General features: G+C 35.3%; 1 protein-coding gene across 1 annotated transcript in view; it reads right to left on the bottom strand.

The window, feature by feature from the left end:
• The window catches only part of LOC117108507, a 64,203-nt gene that overhangs the window by 15,566 nt on the left and 29,452 nt on the right, over positions 1 to 19,185 (bottom strand). Inside the window, exons 9-19 of the mRNA XM_033250528.1 lie at positions 17,497 to 17,761; positions 15,782 to 16,042; positions 13,741 to 14,004; positions 11,224 to 12,429; positions 10,610 to 10,911; positions 8,732 to 8,890; positions 4,481 to 8,349; positions 2,807 to 2,940; positions 2,288 to 2,537; positions 1,488 to 1,869; positions 103 to 1,302 (exon numbers count right to left, since the gene is read on the bottom strand). Of these exons, the coding sequence (XP_033106419.1) occupies positions 103 to 1,302; positions 1,488 to 1,869; positions 2,288 to 2,537; positions 2,807 to 2,940; positions 4,481 to 8,349; positions 8,732 to 8,890; positions 10,610 to 10,911; positions 11,224 to 12,429; positions 13,741 to 14,004; positions 15,782 to 16,042; positions 17,497 to 17,761 (8,292 nt within the window). The remainder of the gene's footprint in view (positions 1 to 102; positions 1,303 to 1,487; positions 1,870 to 2,287; positions 2,538 to 2,806; positions 2,941 to 4,480; positions 8,350 to 8,731; positions 8,891 to 10,609; positions 10,912 to 11,223; positions 12,430 to 13,740; positions 14,005 to 15,781; positions 16,043 to 17,496; positions 17,762 to 19,185) is intronic.

Raw genomic sequence — 19,185 nt, 5'->3', positions numbered from 1 at the left:
AAATTATTTGGAATGATTTCTTTAATTATATTATACTGTATGTTTCACTATCAAGCAATGCAATCATTTAAACTCTATGCTACAAACTATAAACAATAATACCTCAGATATAATTTCGCCACCAAAATACCCAAAAGGATCAACTAGATACTGTGTTGTTTGGCCAGCACATGTCGATCGGTAAAGATTTCCGAGCGCATCATACTCAAGACTACAGTCTTGTGACGATGAGGACAAAAATTTGAGTCGGTTTTCATCATTGAACGTGTAACGCTCCGTATCTGCTAATAGGTTGTCAGGTGTTATCTCTATCAAATTTCCATTCAAGTCATGTATCCAAGTTTCATATTTTCCAAAACTTTTGTATTGGTTAAGATTATTTACGGCGTAGGCATTCGAGATTTCCTTTACTTTTAATATACGTCTATTACCCGCATTATCATATTTTATTTCAGTCGATTTTCCTGTTGGATCTGTCCACGAGATTAATTGTGAAGCAGAATCGTACCCGTATCTCCAAGTTCCATGTGTTGTATTCAGCACTTTCAATCTACCACGTCCGTCAAACTCATAGCTTTCCGATACCAACAGTGCCTGGTCCCCATTGGTATTTGGGCATAACATATATTGACCTTCCAGCCTATTATCAATGGCGCTGTAATTGTAGATTGTCGAACAGTTATTACCAGTTTTTCGTTCAGTTACTCGTTGTAATTCATCATACTCTAATCTCAATATTTCCATCCGGGAACCGTCATCCACGATATTTATAAGCCTTTCAAACTTGTCATAAACGTACTTTATATCATACCCTTCGTTGTCATAAAGTCGCGTCCTAAGATTGCGTTCATACTCGTAATGAAGTTCTTTGCCATTAGGATACGTCACCGACAAAGGGAAACCGTTGTCGTTGTATCTAATTGAGATTGTACCGACTGCATTTGTAGCCTGCGTGACAAATCCACGTTCATTGTACTGGTAATAGATCGGATCTTCTTCGTGTATTTTTTTGTAAACAAGATTGCCACCGTCATCATAATTAAATTCTGTGATTTTGTCAGATCGCGATTTAAAAGTACTTATGTAGTTATTATCATCGTATGTGACTTTCTCAGTTGTCATATCCGGATATGTAATGATTGTTTCTTTATCTTCGTACGCTCCAGTACGAATGTTTCCGTTACCATCAGTAATAGATAGTATATCACCATTTGGCGAAAAGGCAATTGAAGTCTCATCTCCATTAGGATCAACTTCGAAAAAAGTCCCAGTGTCCACATCATGTGTTTCTTTCTTTAGGATCTATGTAAAAACAACATTAGGAAAATAAAATGTGACATTAGTTTTATTCTTACCAACATTATAATTGTACGAGATAATCTCATACGTACGAGATATCTTTAAATTCATCACAGTATTCATGCAATATTTACCATTTTACATTCGTCAATTTTACTTTTCATCATGTACCATTTGCACATACTCACCTGATCACCCACATAGACAGTTTTAACTTCATTGTTATAATCACGAATAAATCGATGGGACACGCTTCCGACACTTTTTACGTAGCCGGCATTTCCTATTTCATCAACAATTATTGTTGTCAACTCGGTACTCGGCATATGTAAAAATTCTATGCGTCCATTGCCTGTGTTTGTGAAATTTAGACTAGATTCTAACACCCCGTCACCAGAAACTCTCGATGACCCGGAGTACAGCTTTCTTTCATCGTACAAATATTTCTGTATCGAGCCATCAGAATAAGTAACATATTCAAGTGCGCCATCATTGGTGTAACTGTAGTACGTTACTTGACCATTGATATCTGATGACGTCAAGAACTGAGAATCGATGTCGTACCGATAGCTATAAAAAAAGTTTCCGAATGTTTGTTAAGTAACAAAATAGTTAATTACCAAAACAATTGCAGATACTCTGACATAATGTATAATTATGAGTACAGCCTTTTTTAACCATTGAGTTATAGCATTTTTGATGTTGGAAATGACAGTGACAATGATTATACTGCCTACTAAGTAGTTGTATATACTAATAGTATTGGACGTTGTTGGAGTTGTATGCTATAAACGAATAAAAAGCAATGATGGCTTCAATTGATATTAATGATGAATTTGATGCACTGGAACAAGTTCATATTATTATTGAATATTTTCATTATTAGTTTTAATATTATGGTATCATTATAGTCATCAATTAGAATTTGCAAAGGTTTCAGCTGGCAGCTTCTTCATTAGATGTTCACTTATGTAATTAGAAGTTGTACCTTGCTAGCGACACCTCTTCTCCCGAGACTGACATAATAACTGTTTCAATCAAACCAGCGTTACTGTACAGAAAATCAATTGTAACATCCGACGTTGAAACCATCCGTTCCAAGCGGTTTGACGTCTGTGCGTAGTGGAAGTACAGCTTTGATTTGTCTAAATCATTGTCTATGTACTGCAGTAGTTTACTTGACTTATCAAAATGGTAGTAGGAAACAATAGATGATTGTCTATCAGCAAACACAATTTCTTAAATAAGAAAATAAGTTATTCAGAGCTAGAAAGAAAAAGGTGTAGCTAAATATACTGTTTTACTTTTAAAATTTATTTTCTAATAGAAAATGCTATATAAATTGTTATTTATACATTTATTGGAAGGTGTATTTTTGATGCTTTAGAAAGATTGTAATACCGTACTGAGCCCTGGTTGCTAAAGTATTGTGGAGATAATACATGAAAAATAATTTTAATATATATTGGATTTGGTAGGACAAATGAAGAAATAATACATGCTTTACCATCAGCTTTGATTTCGATAGTTCCAAGAACAGGTAGTTCATATAAGTTGTAAGTGACGATAGAGAGAGAGTCCACTATATATCCTCTCCGAAGTTTTACAAATTCGCCGGTGATTTCCTCCAGTCTTGTGTCACTGAAAACGTGTCATAATATACAAAATATAATAAGTATAATGATTTTTTTTAAAATAATGCATAACAACGACGTGAATAAGAATAATAACAAGAGCACTCAGTAGAGAACATACCTCCGCCCACCGCCAATCTCTTTCTATAAAAAAAATTTCCTCAAAAATATGTTCCTACTTTCCAACTATCAACCACAATCTACTTAAAAAAATATTTAGACTAACACGAAAGTTTAGTTGAGTTAAGTTGTTTAGTTTATGAGATATCTAATCTTGCTTTGAATGGTCCATAATTGACACCAAAATACTGTATAATCACTTCAATTTTCGAACGCCTTTTATTGTATCTTCCAATTCCAGACGAGTGCTTGTTTAACTTACTGGCAAGATGTACTCTTATTGCTGACAAACAAAATACATGCAATATATTGGTGTTGAAATGAAAATATTTTGGAAATAGAAATAGGGGGATTTGGTTTTTAGCGTCACATGTTTCAATGTAAAGATAAATTAAAAATATTCCCAATAAGGTCCAAAAATGTGAATTTAGTATATGTAAAACGCTGTACACCTTTACTGTAATTGCACTAATTTAAATATTCATATTGTTTCTGCCTAGGTAATACGGTAAACCTATTCTTTAAATGGTCTTAATACCCACGCCCTACTTTGGATCGTGACCAAAATTGACACAATTTTTTATTCATTTTTATCCATTGATCAATTTTTGAGATATATAGGTCAAGAACCCTTTGGCCTTCTAATGCACAGACGAATTTGGATCGTCACCTGTATTTCATAATTTTTTTCTTGTACTTTGGTTAAGCTTTCACGAAAGTTTCATTCATATCAGTTGATTATTTTTTGAAATAACTGATCTGGGACGTTTTCCTTTGAATGGTCCTCAAATCCACACCCTACTCCGGATGGTCACCAAAACTTAATCACTTCATCCTTGGGTCATACCTAACATTCCCTGTATCTTCCAATTAAGATCCGTGCACCTGTTTTTGAGATATTTTTAACACAAGAAACACACACGACCTTAACAATTTAAATTGCCCTCAAGTACCCCAAATTTGGGTTGTGACCAACACCTTTTTTCACACATCAAATTTTCACGAAAGTTTTATTCATATCAGTTAATTATTTTTTGAGATACCTTGTCTAGGACGTTTGCTCTAAAATCCATTTAAATGGTCCTCACAACCACACCCTACTCCGGACCGTCACCAATATATAATAATTTCTTCATTGGGTTATACCTAACACTCTTTGTAATTTTCAATTGTGTCTGTGCAGCTGTTTTTGAGATATGTCGTACACAAAAGAACCACACGAAAACATCAAAACGTGACACACACACACACAAACTTGCACGACTGAAAGTATTATATCTACTGACGGAGATCGGAGAAAATAATAGGCCTAAAGTATTTGTCATACAGTGTAATGGTGATATACAATAATGACTCATTACCTACGTATTGGATAGATTTATCCTTACTATGTATAATTATGTAACTGTATGTAAGAAAATGCTTACACATATTGTATTCTCCAGCCACGTCCAAACAGTCCATTGTATTCTCGATGAGATACCAAAGCACTGATTTCTCTTTTTAAGATGAGTTCATTAAAGCCAGTGTAGGGGCTGTCTACCTTCAAGTCGGTGTTGGTATACAGAGATGTGCCAGCTAAAAATCCGTTCGAAAGCTTTATAAAATAATCAATCAGTATTGCAGTGTCTATAGGTCTACGATTAATCAAACTTAGTTGATTCGCCGTAGATGATAGTTGTTTAGCCAAGCTTAATTGTGTCATTCCAACATAACTAATAAAATTAATCCAAATTTGATCCCAGGCTCCTTGATCTGTGTCACCCGGCCGGAGAGTTTCTTTACCATCAACGTACGGGTGGTTCACATTCGCCGAAGGCTTAAGTTCAATGATTCTCAGTTGGATATTCCGAGTATCAAAATTATTTGGTCGTATATCAATTGTTACTTGACTATAGCTACCTGGCGGTATGATTCCACTAGGACCTTGTTGGGAAGTTGCGTAAATGTTATGTGTCGATTGCCATTCGGATGCATATGAGCCACGGATTAGCTGAGCAGTGGCATCGCCAATGACTTCTATCAAAATCATTGGAGTGATAACGTCAGTATTACCAATATTTTGAGTAAAGAGTGACAGCCTTGCTGTTTCTTCAGGACGAAGAGCACCAGGACTGTTCAGTCTCAGGCTAATTGCACCAGGTATTCCATCAATGATTTCAAGACTATGACGTGATGTCGCCTGGAGCTTAGAATTATAACGGTCTACTATTTGAACAAACCAGGAAGAACCAATTCTGATGCCTGACAGGTTGAATCTGGCGTAAACTTCCAAAGACGAAAAATGAAAATATTCTACAGCTTCTATCACTATTGAATTATTCGTCAGAAAAACAAACGCTTCTTCAGGAAATAAAGTTCCTGAAATTCTCAAAGTAGTTATGCCAAACGAAGCTGCTGATTGAGGGAAAAAATCAAGTATTTCTAACTCGGCATATTTCACGAATAAAGTTATTTCAGATTTGAATTCACTGTCTTCATTCGCAAGAATGCTTCCTAAATTTTTTGCAAGAACAAAATAGTCTCCGGCCTTTGAATTTGAAATCGCCGTATCCTGATCTGCCACCAGAAAATCTTGACCAGTTGCATCATAATCTCCAGCTGTTACAATCTCTCCATATTTGACGTAAAGTTCATTAAAATCAGTATCAGTGTTGCTTCTTAATGAAAACACTAAAGTTTCCTCTGCAACAACATCCCGTACACGAAACACACGTTGTTCGAAACGACCTAATTGAAATGGCAGTGGTGTATCAAGTATCAACTGATCCATGTCAACTAATGTTGGTGTTATAGCTACACCAATATTGTTGTCCAGATCAAGGTCTCGAATGTTGCTTCTAGTTCTCACTATCGTGTTGTAGTTAACCGGATTCACCAATGGCAGGTTGGTCACCATGGAATACTGTTGGCCGCTTTGGCCTGAACCAGGAAGGTTAATTATTGAACATGTGACTCCTAATTCTTCATCATCTATGGACCACTTATCATCAACGGACAGGTAAGTTGTATCGCACTTATATCCCTTTGCATTAAGCGAACCGTTGTTAAGGAGTCTCCATTCTACCATTATGTCATCGTTGTATTTAACAGTTGGTGGAGTTGATTGGACAGAAACTACGACAATGTCTGTCGAAACAGTCTCTACTATTGAAACCTGGATAGACGCCACGTTATTATTGTTGTTAATTTCGTACATATCATCTCTACTGTCGATTTTAACAATGATATAATAACCTGCTGATGGTATATCATATGGCATGAAAACTTCTAATGGTACTACGTACGTTTCGTTAATTGCTACATCCAGAGCCGTATACACACTTAGTAACGTGCGGTCGAAAGGATCAATAGTAGTGTCCTCACTTAGATATACGCTATTATAAATGGACTGGTTGACATCCCGTACTCCGATGTTAGTGATATTTAGGTGTAAAGAAAATGGTTCGCCAGAACGAAGGGAAAGCCCCAACGTTGGCAAATAAGGTACAATGTCTGGTAATGGAGCTGGGAGCACATCAATTGGAACAGGTGCTCTGAAAATATTATTATCTTTATCAACATCCTCAACGCTTTGAAGTGTATCGATTTGTATGAATAATGTGTATGACCCTTTAATGCCAAAAGGAAATGTAACAATAGTTTCTACTTGATAAGATCCATCATAACCCAGGCTTCCAAGGTGGCGTATCTCTGTGAGCTTCAGAGCTGAGTCGCCTGGTGCTATTTGCGAGACATCATCCAGAATGACAGCATCATTCCAAGAGCTAACACTCGTTGCACCACCAATATTGACAACTTGAAACTTAACAAATATAGTTTCTCCAGCCGTTATTGTTGCTGGGATTGTATCCTTGTAGATTATTTCTAAATCGGGTTCTGGAATTACTGGAATATCAACTGGTTTATTGACGTCAAAAACTGGTAGTATTTCTAATTCTGTATACGCAAGCGTCATGTAGTAATCCGGAATTACGTAAACATAGAATGTTCCTCCTTTAATACTATCTGGTATAACAAATATCTTTGACACGTTGTAAATCTGACCAGAATATAATTTAGATACCGTCTGAAAAGTCCCAATGACATTTCCTGTTGGAAATTCTGTAACACCTTTTTCAGTTGTGATTATGACAGCATCAGACCATGTATATGATTTGAACATGGAATTTCCAGAATTCCGTATAGACCAAGTGACTGACAAGTAGCGTGTGGATGAAGAAAAGTCTGACGTCTGGCGTTTTCGTCTTCTATAGCCTAGGATATTGTATTGTAAGTCGATAACACCAAGTTGTGGAGACGGTGGTAAAGACACCTTAAGTTCTTCTTTATGAATAGTTTTTAGGCCGTGAGTCAGAAGCTCCCCGTCGTTATCTATGTATATTAAAATAAAGACAGTGCCCCATAGATTATCAGGGAGAACAAATTGAATCGAAGAAGTGTATGATGCGCCAGGATTCAAATGTTGAAATTGCTTTACCGATCCTATTACAATTGCTGATATGTCAACATAGTCTAACCTCGATAGATACACCACATCTGTCCATTCACTTTCGCTGGTTAGCCAATTGCCTTCGTTTGATACCGTCCACTCAAAATAAAGTTGGTCTCCGGCCACTGCTTCTTTTGGTGACCCATCACCAAAATTAGTATTTGTAACAACAAGGTTTGAAATTCTCTGTGGAATACTGACTGAAATAGAAATTTCATTATTTAAATTATCCTCTTCATTAATCTGATTCCGAAAGTCCGATTTGATAATTAGCTTGTATTCCCCAAAATAGTGTTGTGGTAAATCAAACCTAGTCTCCACAAGATATGAAGAATCTGGAGGTAAGCCAATTACTTCCTCCGTCGCATCTCCAAGCATGTGGGTTACTTCTCCAATGGGTTGTGAATAATCAATTCCTTGACTCATAGATAGATATAATCTATCTGTCCAATAACTAACCCCCGGACTGCCTGCTCCATGGTTCACAACACGCCAGTTAACGTGTAGCCACGCTGTGTTGGTATCGATATCAAACACAGGCGTTGCGTTAAGAAAACCAACTTGTAAATCCGGTAACTTTTGATAAATGTACAATGAATTATATTTAACATTGTTGGCATCATTTTCATATTCAAAGACTTGGTTTCTATAATCAATGTGAATAGTCAAGTTGTATATGCCAGTCAGTAAAGTTGATGGAATTTTGTAAACGGCGTGTCTGTCATACTGCTCATCAATATGTAGATCTCCAGAAAACGTCTGAGTTGATATGCTTATTGGATCCAAATCAGGCCCAGATATAGTCTGAAAAAATTGAAGAACTGTGTTAAGTCTATATTGAAATTCGTTTAATAGAGAGGAACGGTTTTAATGTGAAGTGAATGAATAGAATAGGAGGAAAATGTACTATGCACTCCTTTCAGTAAAGCTCACAGTGAAAACAGAATATGTCCAATGTAGGCCTATATTGATATTAAATGAATACTGATTTTGTTTTTTATTAGTTTATTAAGAAGTTAAATTAGAAGGTTAGGTACAGTGGTTGCATTATTATGACATTCGACAAAAAGACTAGATTATATAAAATCCCAATGTCTAATATTCTTATAGGATATACAACATTTACATTACATTTATTGGCTAATTGTAAATATTAACGATATATTAAAATCGCTCATGTCTTTACCAAACGATCTTCCCAGAAATTTTCGAATGGTTCTTCAGTAGCTTTGTTCTCTCCAGACCACGATATTGTTATTGTTTCTGTAGACTCAGCTTCTGATGGCGATTCAAGCAGCGTGGGAACAAGGTCTGGTTGCTGACCGATAAAGACTGTAATTGCACTCTAAATAGAAACCAGTATATACAAAGTTTATTATTGTAAGGTAATCATAAAGTCTTATATCATTATTTTTCTCTGAGCTGATCCTAATATTTTGGTTTAGATACATTGTGATTTCGATTATAAGCTTTTGAATTTGCTCTCAATTTAAGGGAGCTAAACAAGTAGAGGAACCTTTTAAAGCCTAAGGAAAAGCTAAATTGTAAGTACTGTAAATGTAAATTAAACAACGATAGTGAGGACCAAACTATCCAAAATTTGAAAAAAAAAACACCTGCCAGTTCCTCATCAATGGTAATAACATATCACAAAGCTGTCATATCAAATGATGCTGTTTCACGACTCAAACTGAGTTTAAAGAATTTAACATTAGGTGTCTGCAAAATATATCTGAATATACCAGTAGTCTCCATCCTATGAATTTCCATAGTACGAACCAGTTCAGCTGAAGCTGAATCGGCTGAGCACATGAACATTAAAAAATTGCTCTTTAAATTGACCACACTATAGTCGCAATAAAACATATCACATCGTATTCAACAATAGATGTTCCTATTCTCTCTTTGTCATCGTCATCATCAGTATCATTATTATGAATTTGTATTATTTATTATTATATCATCATTTTCATCATTATCATAATAATTTTAATTCTAACAATGATATTATTATCATCATTAATGTAAACAATTTGTATTATTATTGTTATCAGTTAGTTGTTATTATTTCTGTCATTATTATTATAAATATTTGTCTATATTGTTAGCAGTTGTCAGTGAAGAATCCTGACTTGACGCAGGATTCCCGTGGAACGTAAAATTTCGATATGGTTTCGTAGTCAGATTTGCGAAAAAAACTTCAATTACCCGTATTTCTCGACTGAGACGTCAGTGGGAGCTGTAATTTGTATGGCAAGGAGATTCTGCTACACTTAATTGGTACTAAGGGAATTTACGTCCACAAACCTTGTAGTTATTAATATTTTGGTTACCGTATATAGTAAATTTTTATTTTTTGGTGACGTCACACTCAAAATATAGGTACGTCTGCAACTGAATTATTCTTACTTTTTTTTCTTATTTTAATTTATTTAATCGAAAGTGTACTTTCTATCACATATAATTGCACTCTCTACTTAGGCCTAGGCCTAGTCTTATTATGCCTCATCGTCCCCCGGTACACAGTACATCAGTAGGCTAGCCCCCCACCCACACGCTACAGTACAGACGTTTGCTAGGCAACAGAACGTGATTGCACCTTCCTTCCCAGGTGTTCATGTAACGTGTGCATAATTGTTAGCTAACCAGTTGTGTGCATTCCTTTGTGAAAATGAGTACCGCTCTTGGAAAAAAGAGAACTTCGAAATATTGTCGCTAATTAATCACCGTAATTTAATTACACTTATGCATGGAGGGAGCACTTAAAATGTACAATAACCATTTCACTACCCGACAAATCCCGAACTTTATTCATGCATTACATAAATAGTTTCATCTTGCTGACGTACTCCAACATCACTGGCGCATGGTAACAACCAACTGACTGCAGAACATTTCCGGTCACACATTACTCTCCATAATGTAGCACCCCCTAGTTCCGTCACCTCTGGATATACTCATTTATTGGTTATTGACATAAGGTATTATTTAATAGAATATATATACTTAACTTGCATTTTATAGTATTTACAGCAAAAATAAACATAATTCAAAAATATACTACCTCTGAAAGTTTTCCGTTGTTATCTTCATTAAGGTGCTCGTAGACATCGTTGTTGTAATCAGTCACAACGTAGATCCAAAACACGCCTTCCAGTTTCCGTGGTATAGTAACTGTTTCTCGGACAGTGTATTCTTCATTAGGAGCAATTCCGTTACTGCGTGGTACCTTGGCAAGCAGATTATCAAATGTGACTGAAGTATTACTAGCCGTCAGAAAAATAGCGTCATGCATTGTAGTTGGTTTCGTTGCAGTATATCCAACGTTTATTACAGTAAACCCTACATCGATATTTTTTCCTGACGCTATTATGAAATAAGCAAAATGTCTGTGAGTAGAATGATATAACAGTTCATAATAATACTGTGTATTATTGTTAAGGTTTTGATTTCTATTTGATTTGTAAAATTTCTACCATTGACATCACATTACTGCAGAAGTGGAAAACAAAATGTGACTTATTAAATATAGAAGCGTATGATTGTCTATAAAATAAACAAAATCACTGTTGGAGAATTGTTTCGAAAAGTAAATCCTAATAAAATGATAATAATAATTATATTCTTTTTCATTTATTTTATAATATGCTATCAAAACGAAATGGTATATTAAAGTACCTGCACGTCCTGATTCTGGCACAATCACATTTTTTACTTGAAGGTCTGGTGGTGGGGTTAGTTTAATAATCACAGGTGTTTCACTCCGTCCAATGTTATTGGAGCTATCAATATCATCATTTATGTATCTGTATTCATCCGCGAAAACAAAGACAAAGTAGGTTCCCACATCGTCGTCTGCAAGTGTAAATGTTGCTGATGCCATATAGCCGTCGTTTGGATCCAGAAATCGTTTCTGTTCTTGTCTAATTCTCCATGATTCTCCTGGTTGAATAGTTTGACTCCGTGATAAATAAACCGTATCATACCAGGTGGATACAGTACTTCCTCTATAGCCAATATTTTCTACGGTCCAAGAGACTGTCATTTCTTCCCCAGAGTGTTCTTCTGGTTGAACGTGGACTTCAGTCACGATAAGATCAGGATAGGTTCGCGTTTCAAATCCCCAAACAGGGCTCGGTATAAAAGATACGTTGAGGGACGCACTTGTTTGAGCATCTAGTATGTACTCAACCTGCCAAAGGTATTGTGTATATTGCAAATAAGGATCGTTTGGAAAGTATGATAACGATGTCAGAAACGTGCCATCTTCCGGTCTAGGATCACCTTGAGGCCAAACGTACAATCTACAAGTCTCCGATCCAGGATAGGAAGGCCATATCAGTGTTTCGTAGCGGTCAACATTTATCTGGCCTATAATGGGTTGCACAGGTAAATGTAATGGTAGTACTCTGATCATCTGCGGTTCTGAGATTGAGTTCCCACAATCATCAGAAATTGTCCAAATTCTACTGAATGTGATATCACATTGATATACGTCTACAGAATCAGTGTAAATGACGTTCATTTCCCTTCCGCATGGATGCTTCAAAAGACCCTCTTCTATAAGTAGTTCAGCGTCAGTGGTACCTTCCAAAGAATCTCCACATGGAATTAATAGGCTTTCATCAATGTTCAGAATTGGTGGAAGTGGATTTGAAAACTGTAGTATTTGAGTTAATGTTGCAGAATTTCCAGCGGCGTCTACCGCTGTCCACATTCTATTTATTGTACATTCTGCAGCCGGAATATCTTCACTACTCAATTCCGGATTGATATCCTGGGTGTCAGTGACGTCAGGCACGCCAGTTGTTATTGATGAAAAATCTTCTCCACATATAATTGGATGAACCACGGGCAGCGACTGAATATTTGGAGGCGTTACATCTTTTCAAATAAATATATAATATGAATTTATATGTCATCAACATAATACTAGTATTTCTATTATCATTATCATCATCGTCATCATTAGCATTAGCATCATCATATAATTATCACAGTAATTATTATTGGTGTTGCCTGGGGCGGATGCAGGGGGGCATCTAGATGTGTATTATAATAATACACGACTAGAATGCGCGTGCCTTTATTATAATTTGAGAAGTATGAGAATTGAAAAGCGGGCAAAGATGAAATTGAATTTTGGCACATGAAGTATTAAGTAAAGTAAAGTAAATACATCAGACAATTAAGTTTTATTTTCTATGGTACATCAGATTGATTAATTGGATCGATGATGATGAATTTTACTATATAAGAATGTCATTTCCGGCAATCTAGAGGTACTATTTCCCCAAATTTTACCACCTCAGCCCCAACTATGTTGGGGCTAAGATGGGTGTGGACTCATGGTTTTGAAGTACAGTAGGTGAGGTAAATTGATCAAAGAAAATGTTTTTAAGTTTTATGTTCTATAATACCGTACATCAAACATATTAATTAGATCTCTATGATTGCCGAAAATAGCTGATAAAAGCTCATGAAAATTTGTTGGCGCTTCATTTTGACTATATAACAGTGATATGATGATGATGAATTTTACTATTTAAAAGTGTCATTTCCAGCCATCTAGAGGTATTATTTCCTTGCCTCAGCCCCAACCATGTTGGAGCTGAGGTGGATGTGGCCTCACGGCTTTAGTTAGGTCAAGCGAATTTAATACATCAAAGAAAGTGTTCCTTTAGTTTTATTTTCTATGGTAGTACATCACTCATATGAAGATCCGTGTTGGTTGCCGAAAATCACTGATAAAAGATCATGAGAAATTTGCTGGCACTTCATTTGGCCTATATAATGGTGATGTGATGATGATGAATTTTACTATATAAAAGTGTCACTTCCAGCCATCTACAAGAACTATTTTCCCCACCTTTCCAAACAGATCTGCGCCCTTGCACGCACCCCTCACAGCCAAACCCTGCATCCGCCCCAGGTTGTTGTTTATAACACAATATTTAATTTAGACTTTATATTTTTTACATTTATTTAAAAAAACCGACAGCATTTGAATACGTTTTAATATATATGCATTTATGTGTATGTAATTGTTACCTGCAATGACCACAAACTACAACAATTAAAATCTATTGCCTATAAAATTTATATAATATTAAATAACAAAGGGACTATTGCGGTTAAAATCTGCATGTATACTTTATACACTACGTTATAATCGTACACCATTTTGTTACTTACCTATTAACCACATGTATTCAACTGGAGTACCCACGTTGCCTACTTGATCACTTGCCCTAACACGAATTGTATGAGACCCTTCCATCAAAAGATCAGTTGTGAAGAATCTAGAACAACCTTCAAATGACGACGTTTCATTTTGACGAAATACACTGCATTCATAAGTACAATAATTCTCGTTGCACTGAAATTGGAAGTCTGGTTGTATGTCATTACTCTGTGATGACGGCTTTGACCTTATTGTTACAACAGGGGCGGTTGAATCTAAACAGATTATTTTAATATCATTTGTAATTAATTCAATACATTTATCGTCATCATTATCATCATCATAGATCACCATCACCTCATCATTATTATCCACTAGTAAGCGAACGTCGCGATTAGAAGAATATGAGCACTAAAAGACGATAGGTTGCATGGTTTTGAAAGCAGTTTCATATTATTTTTCATAACATAAGAATATTTAGAAAACACTAAAATGAGATAAAATCGCAGTAGTGTTAATAGTAAAGGGCTAAGAAGAATAATCGTGCACTTTTAGAAGAAAGCATGAAACTTCCCCCAGTGGTACTATGACACCTAAGGATTATTGAAAAATAGACCCCCAAAAATAACACCGCCTAGTGTCCGCCATCTTCATGGCTGCCAAAATATTTGAATTTTATCAATATCTTTATGTCTACAGCACATAACACTGTCATGTCATGCAATCATCAGAAATTATGTCAGATGGCCGCCATATTTGATTTTAAGATGGCTGACAAAATATTGTTATTTTTGTCAATATATTCATATATATACAGTAAGGTAACACAGTCAATCACATCTTTAACTATATTTTCAACATTTGAGAGTATCATGCAATCATTAGAAATTATGTCAGAAGGTCGCCATATTGGATTTCAAGATGGTTACCAATGAAAGCTCCTTTTTCAGTTGTATAAAAATTTTCTCGAACGTGTAGCCTCCTACTATCTCGGTGTCATATCACTAGATCATATTACTAGACCACAGAGACCTATACGATAAAGGCGTAGACCTCACTCCCAGATACTTCTCTCATCGACTGACAAAGAAGATGTTTTTGATCTATTTTTTAAAAACTGTATGATGTATATACTGTCTCTTATACACATCTAGATGTGTATAAGAGACAGATATAAGAGAGATAAGCTCTAAATCGTCTTGCAATATATATATATATATATACACACTTATATATAAATTTATATATATATACATGTATATACACATATATATATATATATACATACAAATATACACACACATATATATATATATATATATATATATATATATATACACATATGTACACACATAGACACACATAGTTATAAGGCAATATGACCTGACCTAAAAATTATGGTGACGTATAAGCTCTGCTTACGTTTCAACAATCAAGTAATCAAGTAAGTAAATAGTAAGGAAGTAATCATCATCATCATCATAGAATCATATAATATTATTTTATAATGAATACAGAGTTACTAACTACACTACGTTGCCCTCTATATGAATATTTATGATCACATAAATTCAACAAACTGCAACATTATCTGAGCTATATCAGTGGCGGATCCAGATATTTGAAATAGGGGGGGGGGGGGAAGAGGAACTTTTACAGATGGAGAGTCTAAACTACATTAGCCCCACCATGGTTATTGGGTCTAAGGTAAGAAATGTTATTGTGGTGCCTCTAGATGGCCATAAATGGCACCCTTTAGACTCAAAATTTTAGTAGAAGTTTCTTTTTTTTTTTTTTTTTTTGAAAAATTTAGGGGGGTCCTGGACGGCTGGGCACCCCCCTTGAATCCGCCTATGTATAGAATGAATGAATGAATATATTTCAGAAAACGAAAAGATGAAATACTTACCCACAATCCATGAGTGTAATGACAACCTGTCTCTTATACACATCTAGATGTGTATAAGAGACAGGGGCACCCCCCTTGAATCCGCCTATGTATAGAATGAATGAATGAATATATTTCAGAAAACGAAAAGATGAAATACTTACCCACAATCCATGAGTGTAATGACGATTCCGCAACATTACCAGAGATGTCTGTTCCGGTAACGTACAAATCATAGCTACCCTCATCTAAGCCAGTTGCAGACCAGGTTTCGTCCACACACCTAACCGTTTCAATTAATCCGGACGGCTTACGAAGAGTACATGTAGATGTAGAGTTTTCATTATATCTCCAGGTAATCGTAATATTTTCACTAGTTTTTGATGGTCTACTGACAAATTCCAAAACGGGCGGTGTAGTATCACCTGTTTTAAATGTACGAATGTAGTATTATTATACACGGATATTTACGTAAGTTCAGACTATATATCATTTTATGGTTATCATGATTTAATAACCCCTCTCAATTGTTTATGTATACGTTTGCCTTCATAACGAAAACCTCCTAGTCCGAGTCCTGTCGGAGACACTTTTTATGCGGCTGATAAGAAAGTCATTTGTGGATGAGCTATATAATATAATTTATTACTATATCTCTAATGTTTAAGTATATATTTTATTTCACTGAATTATCTTATTGTTTATTTCATGTCACAAGACTTTCATTCAGCCAGCATTCCCAGGCTTCTATACTATTGTTGAATAATTGTTGATTAGTCATTGTTTATTCACAATAATAAGTGATATCCTTAATATAAGACACACCTCATTTTTAAGAAAGTATAATACATACTCCAAGTATTGAAATACACGTGATCGTGTTGGGATTCAATATTTCGACATTAATTATGTCATCATCAGGAATGACCTCATTTTTAATTACCTCATTTTTAATTGGCTAGTTATAACTTTGATTTTAATCTGAATTGGTCGGTTTTTATTTCCTTTCTGTTATACTTCTGTAACTGTTGTAAACATATATGGATGAGTGAGATTTTCTCACCAGTATACTTGAAAATGATCAAATAGATCGAAACGTTGAATCTCAAAATGTCTCTCTCTTTTCGAAGTTATAGTCTTTTTGTTTTATTTGAGCACTGTTTCTATAATTACCTATTTGTATATTTCAATGTATATAAATATACTTAAAAGGAAAATCTAAACCATCTTGTGGTAATGCTTCATGAATTTATATAAACTGTAAACGACAACAAGTGTGAAAAGGTCTTTCCAACCAAGAATCCAACCCGAAAATTGTTGTTCTCGATGCAGATGCCTTACACAAAATTGGATTCAACACTTGTATTCAACGCGCACACTTTGAACAAAGATCAATGATACGCTCTCTTGTTTTTTACTCTCTAATTGCAAAAGGGTGAAAAAAGAGTGGTGAGAGTACCTGTAGGGACCACTCCTGGCGGAGTGAAATAGAAAGAGTGAGATTTTAGTAATTTTTTCACTACCTAAGAATAATATTCACTCAATTAAGAGTGAAATTTCACTCGAGAAAGTTTCACTCGCTCTGTCCACATTATCAAATTTTCTTTGACAAAACAAACTGTTGTATGCCCATATATAGTCATGATGTGCCTATATGTGGTCATGGCGTGATGTCATCATGATCATATTTAGGCATGTCACATGTTTTTTTCAAATAAAATTTGATAGTCTGGACAGGGGCTTAACATCGAATTATAAAAATATCCAGCAGAAGTTTTTAAATTTTAGTAAAAAGATAACATAAAGAAAAAAAATATGCGGTGAAATATAGATGTTCGATTAAAAAAACTGTCAGTTTCATCCATATAAATATTCTTACGTATTGTGAATGTCCAATAATACCGGTCTCGTAATGGTGGTGATTCTGGGCCACATAATTCTAAACCGGTAGCAACGCCAGAGTCCATCAAAATGTAATATTTTTGTTTCTCAAGAAGTAGGATTCCTTCTGTCGTAATCGTGATGGAACGATCTGTCGATGACTTGTATACAACTTGTGGGCGGGAAGAAACGTCTATTGAGTATACAAGACTACCACCGCCATCATAGAAACGTATAAACGTTGGTTTTGAAGGACGTACAAACTGTTAAGAAGAATTTGTTTCTTTTAAAAATATGCAATAATAAAAAGAGTAGGACGATTGATAGAGGCTAACACATCTAACACAAACCACAAAACCGACTACAATATGGCTTATAGAATGGGCACAAGAATCAAAGAGAACACAACATCATCACAAAGAAATTAAAAAAAAATAATGCTGGTTAGAATCACTAGTTGACAACCAAAAACATACATAAATTATCTCTGCAGAGAATAATTGATATGATTTAGTGAAGCAAGTTTACATTTTGTTTCTCCCCGATGAATTGTGGTTTTCCTCACCGACGCAGGCAGCTCTTGCCGACAGCGGATCGGGCCTGCCCCATCCCCCGCTGGCGCCACCCCTGTTTTGATCTGTATCACAAACACTTAAGGGGCGGCTATTTTTTAAGAACTGGAGAATACGTCTAATCAGCAAAATATAGGCCAAAAACATGAAACAAGTTTAAAACAGATATGCAAAATTGAGAGGAAACAATTCTCTATATTATGCCTAAGCCAATATTGCTAGATCATTGAATTTCAACTCACTGAGAATACTACTTAAGTGGCAAAGACAGGCCAAACCAGTCACTCGTCACAAAAATTTATCTTTTATTATTAATACAGGGTTAAACAGTAAAATTAGAGAGCTTATACAATGGTAAAACAATCATTTAAATCAGTTCATTATAAATTTACCGGAGTTTAAACAAATAGCTGTTTAAAGAACAATATTTGAGAAATAATCCTTTACAACAAGACGCTGCTAAAAAAACTAATTGTAATTGCAGAAGAAATGTAACATGCCCATTAGAAGGAAACTGCTTAATCAAAGGAGTTATATACCAAGCGACAGTTACCAGATATGACAACCAAACCCAAGAAACATATATTTGACTAACAGAACACACGTTCAAAACCAGATACAACGGACATAACAGTAACAACATAACTTTGGGAATTCTTAGCCAATATATATATGGACTCTTAAAGATAACTCTATCCTGTATTCGTTAAAATGGAAAATCATAGCCAAGTGCAAGCCATACTCTCCGGCCCCCAAAAAAGTGTAATCTGTGCCTGATGGAAAAGTATTTCATAATTTGTAAACCAAAATTAGGCACATTAAATAACAGAAATGAATTGGTAACTTCATGTAGACACAGAAAAAAGCATCTATTGTGTAACAACTAAGCAATATTAACACCTCAGTTAGACAATGGTAGGAACCATAGCATAAATGTAATCCTTGTATTGACTACTCACTATGTATTTGTACCTGATGAGTGTGGGCAGCCTTTAACAGCTGTCCATACGAAACAAACTTGTAGTAATAAATGCATATGGAATTTTTCTAAGTTTGTCTACTTTGTTCGTTTTATATGCTCCCAGCCGGTTGAGCCCTCTCACCCTTGATGACTT

This window comes from Anneissia japonica, unplaced genomic scaffold (genome assembly GCF_011630105.1).
Source record: "Anneissia japonica isolate Jap-2015-1 unplaced genomic scaffold, ASM1163010v1 scaffold287819_len434453_cov191, whole genome shotgun sequence".
NCBI lineage: Eukaryota > Metazoa > Echinodermata > Crinoidea > Comatulida > Comatulidae > Anneissia > Anneissia japonica.
This window is presented reverse-complemented; position numbering and strand designations above follow the sequence as displayed.